Source organism: Crassostrea angulata, chromosome 2, assembly GCF_025612915.1.
Source record: "Crassostrea angulata isolate pt1a10 chromosome 2, ASM2561291v2, whole genome shotgun sequence".
NCBI lineage: Eukaryota > Metazoa > Mollusca > Bivalvia > Ostreida > Ostreidae > Magallana > Magallana angulata.
In genome coordinates this window covers 3031659-3050520 of record NC_069112.1, presented here as the reverse complement: position 1 = coordinate 3050520, position 18862 = coordinate 3031659, and the positions used below count along the sequence as shown (strand labels likewise).

Below are 18862 nucleotides of genomic sequence, written 5' to 3'. Positions count from 1 at the left end.
GAATGAAAGACTTTAACAACTTACAGGCAGAAAGCAAGATTTCGGTGGTATTAGTGTTATTGCAGTTGGAGATTTATATCAATTGGCCCCTGTTTGTGACAAATGGATTTTTAAGAATTTGTCAAATCCTGGCCAAGGACTTGCAAAAAATTTGTGGCAGGAACACTTTCAAATGCATGAGTTGACTGAAATAATGAGACAAAAAGATGATCTCAGATTTACAGAAATGTTGAATAGACTCCGTGAAAACAAATTAACAGCAGAGGACAAAGATATCATTAACCAAAGGATTATTACACCAGATTGCCCTGAATATCCAAAACAGGCACCCCATCTTTTCATTGAGAACAAATTTGTTGATACTTTCAATTCAAATCTGCTTGAAAATTTAACCACCTCAAAAGCACCTACCAAAGCTGATACAGATGTATTGTCTCAGGCCAAACTCTCAGCAGAAGTAAAATTAAAGCTCATTAAAAACTTGCCAGAAAATCAATCAAGTACAGGACAACTGAAAACTAATCTGGTTATTGCTGTTGATATGATATATGAAATATCAGTAAACCTTGATGTTGCAGATGGATTAACTAATGGAGCTACATGTGTAGTGAAACACATTGAATACAAAACTTCCATGTTTAGGCCTGCTATTATTTGGGTTCTGTTTAAAGATGCCAAGATTGGAATATCAAGAAGACATCAATACCGTCATTTGTTCAATATGAATACTAGTATATCCTGGACACCAATTTTTGAAGTGAAGAGAACTTTTGTTTACAACAAGAAAACTTATGAGAGAGTCCAATTTCCTCTTCAGGCATCTGCTGGTAAAACAATTCATAAAGCTCAAGGAGCAACACTTTCAAGTGCAGTGATCAACCTGTCACAAACAAAACAACGTAAAATTCCACATATTCATTATGTAGCACTTTCCAGAGTAAAATCACTAGATGGATTATTTATTTTAGATTTTAATGAAAAGAGTCTTGACAAGGACGACAGTGTAGATCAGGAAATGGTGAGACTAAGACAACACAAAATGCAGCTTTGTTATCAACCACTGTACACTCTCTGCATGAATCTCAAATTTTTATTCAATAATGCAAGATCCCTACATAAACACTTCTTTGATATCAAAGCTGACCCTAATGCATTAAGTGCAGATATTATTGGTATAGCTGAATCTAGGCTCTGTGAATCTGACATAGATGAAAAATATTCATTGGATGGCTTTAAAATATTTCGCAATGATGGCAAAACTGACCATTGTTCAAGATCACACCATGGGATTGTTTTATATGTAAAAAACGACTTGACAGTCTTGTCACACAACTCATTTTCTAGTGACTCTATTGAGTTTTCTGTTATAAATGTGATAATCTCAAATTCTGAGGTTCAGTGTGTAGCACTTTACAAAAAGCCTTCATGTCACCTTCAGGTCTTTTGTAAAACTTTGGAAAACAAGTTGTTACCATTTATGCAGAACAATGCTAAAACTGTCATTATGGGAGATTTTAATTTAGATTTAACCAGTAAATGTCATGAAAATTTCTTAAAATTCATGAAAGAAATATTTAGTTGTAATCAAATGATGAAAAAGGTCACAACAAAAAATAACACGCAGCTTGATCTTGTATTTACTGATTTTCAAGATGTCCAAACAGAAGTCCTTGAGGCTTACTGGTCAGACCATAACATGATATACTGTGCAACACACTTGTAGTGAAAAGATCCACAGTGTAACAACAAATTCATGTTAACAGAAGTTAAACCCGCCATTTCCCTATATACGGGCAGTTTGTTGATATTCTGTTTCCTTTTTAGAATATTTATACAAACTGTCATGAGTGGTTATGCAAAATAAGGGTTGCCACTTACTCATTATACCCCCTACCCCCCCCCCCCCCCAAACAAAGATAGGTACATGTATATAGGAATCAGCTTGTCCATCTGTCTGTGCAATCATGTCTGCTTAATATTTAGGGCCCCGCAAGGATTTGTGGGTGCCCTATAGTAATCGCTCTGTCTGTCGGTCCATCTGTCTGTCCGTCTGTCACTCTTCTGTCCACAAATTTTCTGGTTTTTTTCTAATAACTTATTTTATGGTTGCCCAATCAAGTTCAAATTTGGTATGGTAGTTCAGTAGTCTGAAAAACATATTTTGATGCTAAGGTTGGTTCTCTATATGTCTTCTGGTGGTGGGGTAGATTCCTTATGTATACTAGGAAGGCTGTGCAATATTTGTGCAATATTTGTCCTTTTGGATTAATTCCACATGAAGAAAATCCTAAGCTTTATCTTTATCTGTCACCTTGAGATTAATTACTACACTGCCTGTGTCTGCAAATGAACTTTGTTTTGAAGTTAAGGTCAATTTTGAATGATGTCTAGTATTGTGTACATTCTTTGAAATATGGATTTAAAATATAATATTCATACTTTATTTTGGTTAAAATACCGTACACAATGATTTATGATAATTTTATTGAATTCTAAAATCAAGATATATATATTAAGATATCCTTTTTCACTATTTTATTTTTTGATTATTTATATTATTTTTTTCTGCCTTAATGCTGTAAATTTTAACAGGTAATCAAATAATAACCTCATTCTGTCATTTCTGAAAAAAAAATCTTATTGTAACTTTAGAAGAAAAGGATGAGAGAGCAGAACAATTAACCCCTGGGATTAATTATCTTGCCTGCTGCAAAAAATTTAGACGCTTATCTCTATCTGTCATATGAAGATTAATGAACACCTTTGTCTGCAACTAATGCTTGTTTTGAAGTTGAGGTCAACCCTGGGTGATACATTGTATTTGCATTCACTGAAGGCTTGCATTTTATAAAACACCTGTTTATAAATCTTTTTTAAATACACATTTAATTTAGCTTTTTTTATAAGACATGAGGTTATCCCTGTTTTATGCAGATACAAGGTTACTATTTAGAGTTTTTGGACGTTCAGGAATTATCTTGAAATTTTAAAAATACAGTTGTTACTTATAATTTCATAAACATTTTTTAAATGTAATCAAATTAAACTCGCATTCCATGAGCTGCACCCTTATATTTTTACCCCTCAGTTTAACACTTTAATTGTTGGATGAAAATCATATCCAACTACAAATCATGAGATCCTATATATTGCAGTTCTTTACATCTTATGCCGGGCATTTATTTTTCATCATTGTTAATATAAAGAGGATGGAATTCAAAGTTTTTTTTTCACTTCTGTATATTAATTGTCATAGCGGGGCCCTTCCTGACTGGTCAGTTTTGTAGTTTCTTATAGAGGAACATTACAAATTATTACTTCACACAAAGATTGTTTGTGCTTTGACTTTGACCTCAGGTCATTTTGGAAAGTTCACGATAACTGAAACAAAGTGCATAATTCATGTGCACTCTATACCTTTTTTATCGAGAAACAGAAAGTTCTGACTCCACACATAGATTGTGTATGACCTGAGCTTGTATCTTGATTTTAAGACAGCTCATATGTGCAACTTCAAGGTCACAGGAACAAAAAATGTGTGATTTGTGTTAGCTCTATACTTTTTTCATGGAATATATTAGAAACAAAAAAAACTTCAACTAAAAATTTTTAATCACCTGATGATGTGTAGTTATCTTGACCCAAGATCATTTGTACAAGTTCAAGGTCACTGTAAAAATGGTAAAATTCTTGTCTATGCAATTTCCTTCTATGAAAAATAATTGGAAGCTACAACTTGACAAAAATATTGCCTCTGACATGGAATTATATCCTGACCTTTAACTTTGGTCATTTATGCACATTTAAGGTCAATGTGAATATGGTACATCTATTATTTTCCAAAATAAATACTTGACCAATAACATTTTCTTGGTGGAGGTATCATTTGTCAGGAATATCATTTGTGACCTTGCTTACAGTACCTCTAGTTTATACTGTATTTGCTCCAAAACATATTTGCAGACACACTTAATAAATATTTAGAATGTGCTAAAATATTATTTGTGTGTCCGATGATTCATTCCCCAGAATGATCCTACTCAGATGTTTAGCAAACTAGAACAAACCTATGGCAACTGTGTCAACTTGTGTATATAGGATGGGGTTTAACAATATTGACTTTATATTGTGACATCATTATGAGATTATTTGTGCATGTTCTTATATTTCAAGAATCCTGGTCATTTCGGATTCTGATCACCATGAACTATATAAACCTGATTATAATGAACTGTCAAATGTATGACTATGATTATTTTACATGTATGGATATTATGCAACATACTGGCTACTGCTTGAATCATATTTATTATTCTGGTCACACTTACTAATCTTCCATTATGGTCATTTTAATGAATTGTTTTGTACTTAATTCTTTGGTTTGATGTCCCCAGCCAGAAAAGGAATTATATCACTTGATACTACCTCTTACAGAGATGTTCCAACTGGTACGTCACTAGAAAGTTCATCTGAATTAGGGGAGATCAAGGATGCTTTCCTGCTCTGGGCACCAGGCAGAAAAAATCTCCCTCTGGGAATTTCTTTTGTTTGGGAGACATATGTATTGTAAACAAATGACTATGCTGTGACCTTGATAAGAACTATTAATATGAACACATAAATGATTATGTATAGACTGCACAATTATTATGAATATTAACCTATTAATCACTCTTTGGAAAGTCCTTCAATAAGTACAGTTTGAATTTAATTGTGCAGTAGTATGATCTCATACCTCCAGGTATGGGATGAGAGTGCTATATTTGTCATTATTACAAACCCTATGGAGCTTTGTTATTGCATTGTTGTCACATATTACATGTTTTCTGTCAACCTTTGACATATGCTCGTGTTCATACTCATGATTTGTACCGATGCAAGAAACTGCAAGCCCGCATCCATCTATGCTGTGATGGACAGTTTCACAGTTTTGATATTGTATTTGGAATTGAAATACTGCTTTTAAATTTGGTCACTGAATCTACACTCATGATCAGCACAGATGGTCATGACTAACCAAAACTGTCTGTTATAGTCGAGAGGGTATATATACTCATGTCATTTTCTTAGAGACGAGAACCAATATTCAGACCTACCACTATACGACACGATAATGAAAATTGTGAAAACAGTAACTTGGACTTTCCTTAAGTAAATAATAAGCAGCAGACCGGGACACTTTTTGCGCGGTGAGCCAAACATCTTACAGATCTTTACTACCTTACTTGAACATAAACTGTAAACTACTAATCATTGTATTTTTTTAACATGATTTTTTAATTTGGTTTAATTTTTACAATCATGACATCAGTTGAATTATATAACATTGAATGTATTTTCTTGAAATTTTCTTACAAAACATTGGTGTCGGAACAAAATTAAAAGTGGGATTGGAGAGGGGGGGGGGGGGTGGGCTAGATGATTTTTGGTTATATCTAACTTTTTTCTTTTTGCTTTTGATATTTAAGAGTGAAATTATGTTGTTTCTTTTATTACCGGGTATATATACAGTGTATACTCTATCATCATTAATAATCTATTTATCATTTTCTCATTTTTATATTTAGAATTAATATTTTAATTATGTAAATATTGCTCATACAGTGTGTTTGTTGAAGTAATTCCTAATGAATTATTTCTTGTATTATAGGTAATATATTTTAATTAGAATAAATTGAAATTATAAACATCTGGTTGTTTTTGTCTTCATCACAATGAAATATGTATTTCATTAATGCAAAGGAGTGAAACCAGTAAAATGTGGTGAATCATGTTCAACCCGACAATATGCAATCCATCACAGTATTATGGTACAACATGTATTAAAAGTAGTAAAATGGAACATTGCAAATAGCTGTGCAATTGTAAATTTCTCCATATCTTATCCCCTAAAGCAAAAAAAAATTCAATCTTTACTAGCATTATATTGCAATCTGAGCTAGAGAACATTTTCTGTATTTTATGAATCATATCTGTATTTTATCACATATTAATCCCAATATACGGTGGATATCACTCATGGGATAAATTTTTGATATTCCACTGTGTGTTCTTACGCCACGTGACATCATAGTTAATCATTACGTAGGTTTAGACGGTTGATTGACGTAGAATGAAAAAGTAAATAATTAATTCAGTTGAGGGGTGTTGAGATATAAATTTGAAACATTTAATATTGTTTCAGTTATTTGTCATGAATTCATAAAAAAAATGTTCGAAAATGAATGTCTGTTTGTTAAACTTCAAGGAACTTTTTTTCCATGCGTAACGTTGTTGACGTGTTGTAAGTAATGTGTTGTGCGGCTCACAATCGCAATTTTTACAGAAAAAGTTGGGATAAACAAAATACTTGGTAAAACATGTGATAAAAAGAATCTCTCATGATTTGCGATGGTATATGGTTTTTATCCAACTCGTTGTGTGTTTTCTATCCCGTCGCCAAGGCTCAGGGATAGAAAACACACAACTCATTGGATAAAAATCATAAGGCTCGGGGATAGAAAACACACAACTCGTTGGATAAAAATCATATACCATCGCAAATCACGAGAGATCCTATATTTATGAATCATATCATGCCATCATCATGGTAAAACTAAAAAACTACTTGTAACTTGCAAATGTATCCATTGGCAAAACAAAGATAAATTATTCCAATCCTGTCTGCATTTCATTGTATCTATTGACTTACTACTGGTAGTTGTTAATGTTGGATATTTGTAGTTTGTATGTGATTTTTTTACTTTTTGAATATCTTGCCATGAACCTATCCCACAACAATTTCCCCTATGTGCCCCCCCCTTTTTGGTTGAACTGCTCCTGTTTTACCATTTACGACTGTACGGAAAAAGGAAGTGGTTTTAATCAGACTTAATTCTATTAGGAGTGTTCAAATCTAATAAAGTCCGAATGGCTTTATAGTAGATTTTATCAATCACCTCACATGCGGGAATCTAGGCAAGGAAAAGGGGTCAAGGGGTCAGGACCCCTACCCCCACCTGCAAATTCATATTTCTTTATATTTATATTATGAAATTGCCCCCTAAAAATGCCTCGGCCCCACTCCCTCCCACGAAAAATTTTCTGGATTAACGCATGCCTCATTATTAGTCACCCCGCAAAGTTGCGATAAAACTTCAAATGCGCTTGCGTAAATTGTAATTCTGGAAAGGAATTAGACAGTCCGTGTTTGAGAAATTCGAATAACATTTTATAGGTCAAACTGCGCATTTCTTTATTGGAATATCGTTTGCAACCATGCACTGTCCGCAGTCTGCATATAATATATATCTCACATACTCTTAGTGTGATTGGAGACAATATGGTTTGCAAATAGACAACATGCACGGTTGCTGTAACTTAATACAGAAAAAGCTATACCAGGGACGTTAGTATATACGTCCCTGGCTATACACCGTGTTTAATGTGTCAACATTTACATTTACAATTGAAAATGTTATTTGGAATATAATAAACAACAGTATTCAAGATAGGGCTGTCCACCATGCAAGTGTGTAATCCTGATTTAAAAATAGATTACCCATAGATGAAAACAAGTGGGGGGGGGGGGGTCATCTTAACAAGATGAATTATATAGTCTATTACGGTAAAATGTAACTAATAATTGCTTTTTATCATCATTCACGAACAAACAGTTTCGATTAAGACAAATATATATTCATATTGCTGGAATATTAACAGGACGAACAAAATCGCCAAAGCGGGGTACATGAACACGTGTGACCTGATTTCATCACTTCACCTTGAAAATGGTATAACCCGCGTGTTTACTAGGTGCAAGTTAAACAAATAGCCTACTAGTCTAGTACGTATATATAAATTCGATAAATTTCGGATCCAAACTATATGTATCTATTTGTTACTAAACAAATGAAAAAAATTTATGTGACCCCTCTCTATATGGATCTATCAGTATGCTAATGGATGTGTTCCTATGCTAATGGATGAGTTCATTCAGATCCATCGAATCGAGATCTCGGCCGTTGTATCAATGGTAAAGCAGGACTTCGCGACTTATTGAAAAGTCTCAGTAAATTTTGCAAGACGATTAGTTGACAAGTCCTAATTGGAATCATGACGATACTTGGCTGGGCTACCCCCCCCCCCCCCCCACACACACACACACACAGAGACATACATGTACACACTTTTAAAGCACGATTCTGCTTTAATACCCTTCCATCCAAAATACAAGTTAAGAATTTGACAGTGTTTTCTTCTGCTTTCAAGATCACATGCAATTTATTTGATGCATGTACATTCCTAAAATAATTTCAAATAATTTACTTTCAAAATATGAAATGATATACAATGTACATGTACATGCACTAGATTCGGGAAAAAATCAACCGAAATTTCATCTTAAATTTGCTGATTCCCTTTATGAATTTTGATCAGCAAAAAAATTATAATTCATTTCAAGCATGCTTCCGTTGAATAGTATTCTTTTTGGAGAGCTGTTATTTGTATTCATATAATTTTCAGCACATTGAAATAGTCATCGATGAGATGTATTCCTCTCTACATTACACAATCGATTCGTTGTGTTATACTGACCGGAAAACGTAAATCTTACGTTTCTATCACGCAGTAGCTCATACCCCCACCCCCCACCCCGCATGCACAAAAAACTCGACGATGACGTATTGTCAGGTCCTCGTTCATAAAAATCTTGCTATATTTGGTATAACCTTCTCGAAAATTCCGCTAACAACCAGATTCTCAGGTCCGCGCCCAGGCTAAACTTCTTGCCTTATTTGGTATACCCTTCTCGAAATTTTCCGCGAAAAAACTACCGCAGTGTTCAAGAAACTGCATTACCAAATAAGGACAGATTCTGCATCATACCAAACTTTACTCCATCGCGGAAAAAAATAGTTCTGACTATTTTTCCTGTTTAGGGCAATATGCATATTATCTCGCACACAAATATCAAAAGAATTTGTTTGGTAACTTAGTTTTTTTACGATAAGACGAAATAAATATTTCAAATACTTCAAATAACACATTAAAACAAAAGAAAATACAGGTTTCATGCTAGCGTAGTATTTTCCTCTTTTCCCGCAATTATTTTCTCACTCTTTCGAGAAACGGCTTACAGCGAAGATGGCATCCGCACAGAAACGTCCAAGAAGAGACGAAAACGAAACCATAGATGGTTATATCCATATGATATCCCCCGTGAAGACGTCAAAAAACAAAAACATCAAGTATTTCAACGCCGAAAAACTGAAATTTACGGACGTTGTTTGTTTCAAGCCAGACCTACACTGCAACTTCCAAGACTTGGAAAAGAACAAGTAAGTTCTTGTGCTTTTATATAGTAATATTCTGAAAACGTTTTCTGTATAATATAGGTAGACTTTTCTCAACGAACTATCAAAGACTAACGATAAAGTAGCCTATATTAATGATGGCTTTTGCCTGACGTCAAAACGTTAGGCATCGATCGATAGAGTCCTCATCTAAAGGTTATATCTAACGTTTGAAAGAAGCGTTCTCCGGAACAGTGCTAGCAATGAAAGCTATTTTCCATTAAAACGATAACACTATTTATGTTTGTTTTGTCAACATTTATATTAGTTACATAAGATGTAATGAACAACAGTGAAAAATTTTTAAATTATAAGATGATGACCATGTACGTATGTAATCCTGATTTAAACAAAAAGTGGCAATGATTCAAGCGCGTTACTAATGCCGTCGAGTTTTCCTCCTCTTGACAGTCAATGTTTACGTCGGCTGCTTGCTAGACTCGTCGGCCGATCCCTTTGCCAACATCAAAGAATTGCCGCCGCCGCCACAACAACGCATGCAGTTGTAACCGGTAACAGTGCACGCACACTGAATTGAAATTAATGAAATAGTGTAGGGCTACTGTAAATCGTGAAACAACTATTTTTAGTACATACACTTATGTATTATTATTATTCTAATGTTTAGAATTACTTTGTGTTAAATGTATGGAGAGAGAAAGACCGACCAAACTTACCTATGCTAAGCAAAGTAAGCTTCATCAGATTAAAAAAAAATTCCTGACTCTTTTTTTAATCATGTAGAAAATTAAAAATGTGGGTATATTGTTGCGAAAACAGTTATTTCCAACATGCAATCTCTAAATGTTGAGCGAATTATTTCTTTGATGTTGGTAAAGCACCCGGCAAGCTCTGACGGTCGTACTGCGTGGGTGTTTTGGCGGCATGTCTTTCATGCCGGCCAAGCATATGGCGTAAGGCGTCAAATTTTAGCGAACAGCTGACAGAAAAAAACTGGCACCAAAGTCTGCAAATCGACCCTATTTTGAAACTAGCTCTAACACAAAGGCAAGCATGTCAATATCTTGTTGCCTATTAAGTACTATGGTGGAATGCAAGTAATAATTCAGGCACGTAACATCGTCTTTGAAAGTGGGAGGGGGGGGGAAGGCAGACTCATCTAAAAAATCTCATCAAGCAGAAAAAGAAGGGAAAATAAAAAAGGTTACTTTACAAATCCTAAAATTCCTACTCGGGGAGAGAGGGGTATACCTTTAACTTCAATTTTACTGTTTATTTCCTTATTTTCAATTCAATTTCTTACATGGTGCCATAAAAGTTGGGGGGGGGGACTCCATGTTATTTCCATTTTTTAAAAAATCTTTGCTGCACAAAAAAGTTTTTTTTGAGGGGTGGACTGGCTCTCTCCACCGCACTTAGCTTTGATCAACACAATCCTTCTTTGCTTAGCTTATTAAAAGTAATGAAATGGTGTTTTTTTGCTTACAGAAGCCCAGTGTCCCTCAAGAACATACAGAGAGTTCCAAGCAATAGAACTTCAGCAGACTTTGACATAAGGGTTGGATTTGCATCAGAATTGTCTACTCCAGTGAGAGCATTGGACTTTGACTTTCAACCTCCACCTACGCTTCAAACCACAACTATCAAAGATATTGAGCAGAACTTGAATGCTTTTCAAAAGGTAAAACGCACAAGATTTACAGTTCATTTCATTCTGGCCTATGAAACCAAAGTTCTTTTTAAGTTTTTGTTTTATTATGTCCAATGATTCACCTACTGCCAGAAATCCATTCGAATAAAATTCACCAATTTGTTTGTTTAATGACATCTCCTTAATGAACCATTCTTCAAACAATTTAATTTTGAAACTTGCATTAGATAGTATACCTAGAATTCATTATCTTTATCTTTAAATTATACCAATTAAAACTAGATTTTTTCAACTAAATGCAATTTGTCTAGTTGGGTATCTGGCTATTACCATTTGACTTCAATGTAAAATATGTCAATTACTATGAAACCTTTGGCTTACAAACTTCTTATAATAAATCTTCATTGTTCCTCAAATGCTAGTGTCAAAAAAACAATCAAGGTCACAAATTCGTATACATATAAGGAATATACAGCATGTTAACTGATTAACTAGTTAGACAAGTTGAAAAATTTTCATTCAATATCTTAACAAATTGGTTGTAAGATGATATACCATACACTTTGTTTATTTGACAAACACAAATCACAGAACTTCAGAATAATGAATGTGTTCACTTGTGTACCATAAATAATGTGTATCTTGTATTATAAATAACATATTTGATATAACTGTACATTATGTAATTAACTTCAGATTTTTACTTAAAAATTAATATTATAACTCAACATGGTTTTTATTCAATTGTAAATCTGTTCTTCTCTTCTTCAGGCAACCATTGCAATCAAAGTTATTGACATTGGACCTACAGAATCGCGCACAACCCGGTCAGGGCAAGTAATGGATTGCAAACACATTATCGTTGCTGATTCTACCAGCTCAATCTCCTGCTGTTTGTGGGAAGCCCACTTTGACTCCATAAAACTCGCCCAGTCATACAAAATAACCAATGTAGCAGTGAGAAATTTCGACAACATCAAAACTCTTACTACATGCCCAGATACAGCCTTTGAAGCAACCAATGACATTGGCCCCATTGTAGAATCTGAAAAGAAACCCATTTCAGTAGAAAAAATTATTCGCATCAAGTCTGCTGCATGCACCGCGGCCAACAAATGCTCAGTCTGCAGCAAAGACGTGGGGAACTTCAACTCTGAGCTTGACACCATAAAATGCCAATCTTGCAACATGAGACAAAGAACCCTCGACATCACAAAACAATATAAATGTGAGGTAGTCGCTCAAGTCGACAACAACAACACCAAGTTAATAATACCGGATTTAGTGTTGAGAGGCCGTCCAGACCTTGTCCTTGATCCAAATCAGTTGGAAACACAACTCCTCAATTCCGTATCTCTAACTGTGAAACTCAACATTGGCTGCACACATGTGTTGGACATTACACACATCCAAAATTGAGGGATTTATCAAAGAAACTGTATACTTTTTGTTAAGTACAAATCAGCAATTTGTATCGGTTAAAAAAATTGGTACTTTAAAGTTGTAGCTGCTCATTTTTTATTTTTTTTTGTACAAATATACAAGTACAAATAAGCAATTTGTATTGATGACTTAAAAATCTTGGTACTATGCACTTGTAGATGCCCGTTTGTTTTTTTTTGTTTTTTTAATACAATTATAACTACAAAATTATTCGCATCAAGTCTGCTGCATGCACAGCGGCCAACAAATGCTCAGTCTGCAGCAAAGACGTGGGAAACTTCAACTCTGAGCTTGACACCTTAAAATGTCAATCTTGCAACATGAGACAAAGAACCCTCGACATCACAAAACAATACAAATGTGAGGTAGTCGCTCAAGTCGACAACAACAACACCAAGTTAATAATACCTGATTTAGTGTTGAGAGGCCGTCCAGACCTTGTCCTTGATCCAAATCAGTTGGAAACACAACTTCTCAATTCCGTATCTCTAACTGTGAAACTCAACATTGGCTGCACACATGTGTTGGACATTACACACATCCAAAATTGAGGGATTTATCAAAGAAACTGTATACTTTTTGTTAAGTACAAATCAGCAATTTGTATCGGTTAAAAATATTGGTACTTTAAAGTTGTAGCTGTTCATTTTTTATTTTTTTTTTGTACAAATATACAAGTACAAATAAGATGACTTAAAAATCTTGGTACTATGCACTTGTAGATGCTCGTTTGTTTTTTTTTTGTTTTTTTAATACAATTATAAGTACAAAATTATTCGCATCAAGTCTGCTGCATGCACCGCGGCCAACAAATGCTCAGTCTGCAGCAAAGACGTGGGGAACTTCAACTCTGAGCTTGACACCATAAAATGCCAATCTCGCAACATGAGACAAAGAACCCTCGACATCACAAAACAATATAAATGTGAGGTAGTCGCTCAAGTCGACAACAACAACACCAAGTTAATAATACCGGATTTGGTGTTGAGGTCGTCCAGACCTTGTCCTTGATCCAAATCAGTTGGAAACACAACTCCTCAATTCCGTATCTCTAACTGTGAAACTCAACATTGGCTGCACACATGTGTTGGACATTACACACATCCAAAATTGAGGGATTTATCAAAGAAACTGTATACTTTTTGTTAAGTACAAATCAGCAATTTGTATCGGTTAAAAAAATTGGTACTTTAAAGTTGTAGCTGCTCATTTTTTATTTTTTTTTGTACAAATATACAAGTACAAATAAGCAATTTGTATTGATGACTTAAAAATCTTGGTACTATGCACTTGTAGATGCCCGTTTGTTTTTTTTGTTTTTTTAATACAATTATAACTACAAAATTATTCGCATCAAGTCTGCTGCATGCACAGCGGCCAACAAATGCTCAGTCTGCAGCAAAGACGTGGGAAACTTCAACTCTGAGCTTGACACCTTAAAATGTCAATCTTGCAACATGAGACAAAGAACCCTCGACATCACAAAACAATACAAATGTGAGGTAGTCGCTCAAGTCGACAACAACAACACCAAGTTAATAATACCTGATTTAGTGTTGAGAGGCCGTCCAGACCTTGTCCTTGATCCAAATCAGTTGGAAACACAACTCCTCAATTCCGTATCTCTAACTGTGAAACTCAACATTGGCTGCACACATGTGTTGGACATTACACACATCCAAAATTGAGGAATATATCAAAGAAACTGTATACTTTTTGTTAAGTACAAATCAGCAATTTGTATCAGTTAAAAAAATTGGTACTTTAAAGTTGTAGCTGCTCATTGTTTATTTTTTTTGTACAAATATACAAGTACAAATAAGCAACTTAAAAATCTTGGTACTATGCACTTGTAGCTGCTCATTTGTTTTTTTTTTTTTGTTTTTTTAATACAATTATAAGTACAAATAAGCAATTTGTATCACCAATTTAAAAAAATTTGGTACTATGCAGTTGTAGCTGCTTGTTTGTTTTTCTAGTACAAATATGTACAAATAAATAATTTGTATCAGTGAATGAATAAAATTTAGTACTATGCAGTTGTATCTCCTCGTTTCTTTTTATGCCCCCCATCAAAGAAGGGAGGTAATATTGCTTTGCTGCTGTCTGTCGGGCGGTCCACTAACAGTTTCTGTTCATTTTCTTCGAAATTTGGTATATATACGTTTATCATGCTAATATCAGGGTCAAGTTCGATATTGGGTACAATCGAGCAATTTTCAACAGAGTTATGGCCCTTGGACTTAAAAAAATTCTAGTTTTTATACACGTTTATTATTGTAATGTCTAGGTCAAGTTTGATATTGAATACAATCGAGCAATTTTCGACAGAGTTATAGCCCTTGGACTTTTCTAGTTTTTTGCAGTTTTCGCTCATTTTCTTAGGAGACGATAAACATATTGAAATTAAATTTGGCATATAGGTTTATCATGATAATCTCTAGGTCAAGTTTAATATTGGGTGCGATCGAGCATTTTTCGACAGTTATGCCTCTTGGACATAGAAATATTCCAGTTATTTGCAGTTTCTGCTCATTTTCTTCGCAGAGGGTGCACAGATGGATATAAAATTTGATATACAGATTTATATAAATAATATCTAGGTCAAGTTTGATTTCAAGTATGATAGAGCAATTTTCAACAGAGTTATGACCCTTGAACTTAGAAAAATACCAGTTATTTGCAGTTTATGTTCATTTTCTTTGTGGATGTTTCCAAGGGAGGGGGGCATAAATGTTTCACAAACATCTCTTGTTTAAGTACTAATATGCAAATACAAACAGCAATTTGTACCAAATTTTTTTTTACTTTTGAACCATACAGCAGTAAACCATGAATAATTTTTATCAAAATTCCACAGTTTTTACAAATCAACAACGAATGATGTGAAATTCACATCGACATCAAGAGTCGCAAATTTTGCATTTAAACAAACCGCTTGACTTTACAGGGGTTGTGACATTGTTGAAATACAATCGCACCCAAGTCAAGACACAATACCATTAAATAAATGTAATTTGCATAAACATTTTAGTAATACTATTTTCCCCACAAAATTTACGTTAACAAAAGTTAATCAGACGAAAACAACCGCACATTTTTATGCACAATAAATACACAATTTTTTTAATGGCTGACACGATAGCTTAATATGGGCTTTTAGACCTTTTAAACATGTTCAGCAGAGCAAGTGCTCGACACCGCTTGCCAAGTTGCATGTATGTGCTTCATGTGTTATAACTGCACATCTACAATTCCTTGGTTTTAACAAATTTACCCAATCAATTTTTCAACACTGTCTTAAATCAAAATCAACTTTTGCTTAAAATCCATGTTCACAAAACACAATGTTCACAAATGCTACCGTTTAAGACAGTAGACCATACAAAATCTACCACCTATTGTACTCAGGTGACCGTCAAGGCCTGTGGGCCTCTTGTTCACAATAATATTGTAAATTTGATGCATTCAGGGCCTCCCAACCCTGACATCAAATAAATGTTTAAGTTGTCTGGGACAATAAAATATTTAAATAAAAAAAATAAAAAAAATATTGTTTAATATGATACAATATAATATCATACTGTGGAATCATTTAAATTCGAGGGGGCCAATTTTCGTGGATTGTGAATTTTTTGCTTATTCTTGTGGATGTAATTGAGTGGATTTGCCAGTTTTCAGTTTCAGTAACAAAAGATAACTCGTTCTAGATTTGTTTTCGTTGAGGATGTAAATTCGTGGGGAAGGGCTACCCACGAATACCACGAAAATTGAGCCACCACGAATTCTAATGATTGTACAGTATGTAATATTATAAAAAGTTATATGATACGATATGATATTGTATAAATTTTTTTGATATTTTATGTTATGATATTGTATCATGATATCATCATGTATAGTATTGTATATTATGATACAATATTGTATAATATTATATTGTATTATTAATTTATTATATTATCACATGATACTATTACATAAGATATTGCAAAATATAATAGTGTATCATATGATACAATATGTATAGTATAATATTGTATCATATTATATTTTACTTTATCAAATAATATTGTATCATTTGATATGATACAATGTTGTATCAAATAATATTGTATCATATGATACAATATCATATAATGTATCAAAAATTATACAGTATCATACAATATCATACTATATTGTACAATATAATATCATATGTTTCAATGTTATGATATATTATTTAATATGATATTGTAATATAATACCATATTGTTTTATATATTATGATATTGTATTAACACAATACAATGTCATATCATACATTACAATATCATATCTCATCATTGTTTATTATGGTATTTTATTGTATTATATGATATATTTTGTAAATATGATAGGATGCAATATTTGATTTTATATTATTGTATTGATTAACATATGAACATATGATTATCATACAATTTTTTAACAGATGATATACGATATTGTGTCAAAACAGAATCCATGAATATCCAAGATCATAAAGTATGATTTTCATTTAATATGATAAAGGTGGTCTCATAAAGGTGAAGTCTCATAAGGGTGATGTCTCGTCTTGGTGAGCTTTGTAATCTGTGATTACCTATGTTTATATGTATTATTGACAATCCTTTAAAAACGAAAAAGAGAAAATATGTATATTCTTTTCTTATCTAGCGAAAAACATTATGGATAAAAAAAAATGATATACTTCTGTGTAACACATTTTAGTCATTATCTTGCGAGCATTTCAAATATCCCTGGGTTCTGAGCTGTGTGTACTTTTACGTAACATATCTCTCGGGAAGATCGGTCGCGTCTGGACTAGCTAGCGGTCAGTGCTTACCTAATACACAAGAGTTGCGTCTTGCGTACATGGGTTTATTTAGCCACAAATACAGAATTTTTTCAATTTTAGCCTTAAAAATTAAACTTAACATGTAAACTAATGCTTTTTTGCATCATATAATTGATATAAATTCGGGATATAAACAAGAGCTTTTCATGAATGATACTGATATCAAATTACAACAAATAATCTATTTCACAACACAAGATGATATGTTTGTTTTAAACATCAAATACTAGAATTTAAAACTTGTCTTTGTTTCCTTTTCCGCTTGATTTTTCTGTGTGTGTGTGGGGGGGGGGGGGGGGGGTGAGGGGGGGGGGGGGTATTCTAAGACAACAATTCGCTTGAAAACGGCAACATGAGTTTTATATCAAAAATGAAAACAAACTAATCAATGAATCATTTTTTAATAGATGCGTATACATGTATATGAGTTTTGTTTTTTTATATGTACATAAGCACTAAAAATTGTCATTAAACTGCACGCAGTTACCCATCCTACTCGGGATCATGCGAGAGTGGAAACATAAATTATTATCTACACATAAGATCCGTACGCTTCAATGTGAATAGATTCATCGTGCAAACATAAGTTCAAGTTCTTTATTGAAAGAGACAAATAGATCTAATAGGTTGAACAATATATAACTTGAGTTTTGACGTTCTCGAAATTCAATGGCACAGAATGTAAAGATCGATTTATTATATAAAATATCGTCTAGCTACCTTTACTCGTAATATTGTCTTTTTTCTCGACATTTTGTCGCATCTATAGTCATTTGTTTACATAAGCTGCGTATAGCCGGTCTGTGGCTTTTCTGTGTGTAGTTTGTGTGTGTGCGCGCGATACTTCGAATTTTTAAACCTGTGTCATTTTAGTGGCCATCGATCCTCTCCCGTGTACATACGTATGTAAAGTTTGTCCTTTCAAACTGAGTTACATGGGAATCTTGAATGTCAAATTTTAATATATAAGATATTTTGAATTTCAAATTCAAAAGAAATTTTGTTTTGCTTTTTACACAACTTTTAGTGTTTTAATTAGTTAATTACTTTAAAATTGTTTAGGTAAGGCTTTCTATTAATTAGCGATGAATCAAAAGATGCAATCATTTTCTGCAAGGATCCTCGCTGAACTTTTCGTAAACAATTATTATGTAACCATGTTGAGTCATTTGGCCTACGATGTTCCCTGTGCTTCAACAGTAGCGACCAACCGTTATGTAATACCCATACCCTAACCCAGATAGCTTTTTAACCTGTATTCCCCAAAGCCGCAGTGAACTCTTCCATTCTAATTTACTTTAGGCCAAAATTGTAATATACGCATGCGTTTAATCAATCAATGCTGTAGATAAAATTCTATGTAGTTGTATGAAACAACTCAAATTAATACAAAAAAATCATTCTGAGACGAAATTCATGAAATTTCTATTAAGAAAAGCAATATTTAAAATCACTTTTACCTGGAAACATGTACTCATGCTCTGATTTCAGTAAATAATAATAAAATGATATTTTATGGTATAATGAAGCATTAAAAAATTGATAACAGTATTTCTATTTAACATTATTTGAGTGCACATGGGCTTTTACATCAGCTCGGTATGATACATT

At 33.5% G+C, this 18862-nt stretch overlaps 1 protein-coding gene and 1 pseudogene across 1 annotated transcript; both read left to right on the top strand.

Annotated features, from left to right (window-relative positions):
• Nucleotides 1–18862, top strand: part of LOC128171437 (talin-2-like) — a 333309-nt pseudogene that overhangs the window by 201214 nt on the left and 113233 nt on the right.
• LOC128171451 (uncharacterized) lies at nucleotides 9127–12497 on the top strand. The gene is made up of 3 exons (XM_052837238.1): nucleotides 9127–9320; nucleotides 10785–10977; nucleotides 11719–12497. Exons 1-3 carry the CDS (start codon nucleotides 9127–9129, stop codon nucleotides 12364–12366), a joined length of 1035 nt encoding a protein of 344 aa, XP_052693198.1. The 3' UTR covers nucleotides 12367–12497.

What these genes read in the sequence shown, in the direction of transcription:
- LOC128171451 (XM_052837238.1), top strand. Translation starts at nt 9,127, where the DNA reads ATGGCATCCGCACAGAAACGTCCAAGAAGAGACGAAAACGAAACCATA. An exon ending in CAAGACTTGGAAAAGAACAA is followed by an intron (nt 9,321 to 10,784) that starts GTAAGTTCTTGT and finishes TTTTGCTTACAG; the next exon opens with AAGCCCAGTGTCCCTCAAGA. An exon ending in ACTTGAATGCTTTTCAAAAG is followed by an intron (nt 10,978 to 11,718) that starts GTAAAACGCACA and finishes TCTCTTCTTCAG; the next exon opens with GCAACCATTGCAATCAAAGT.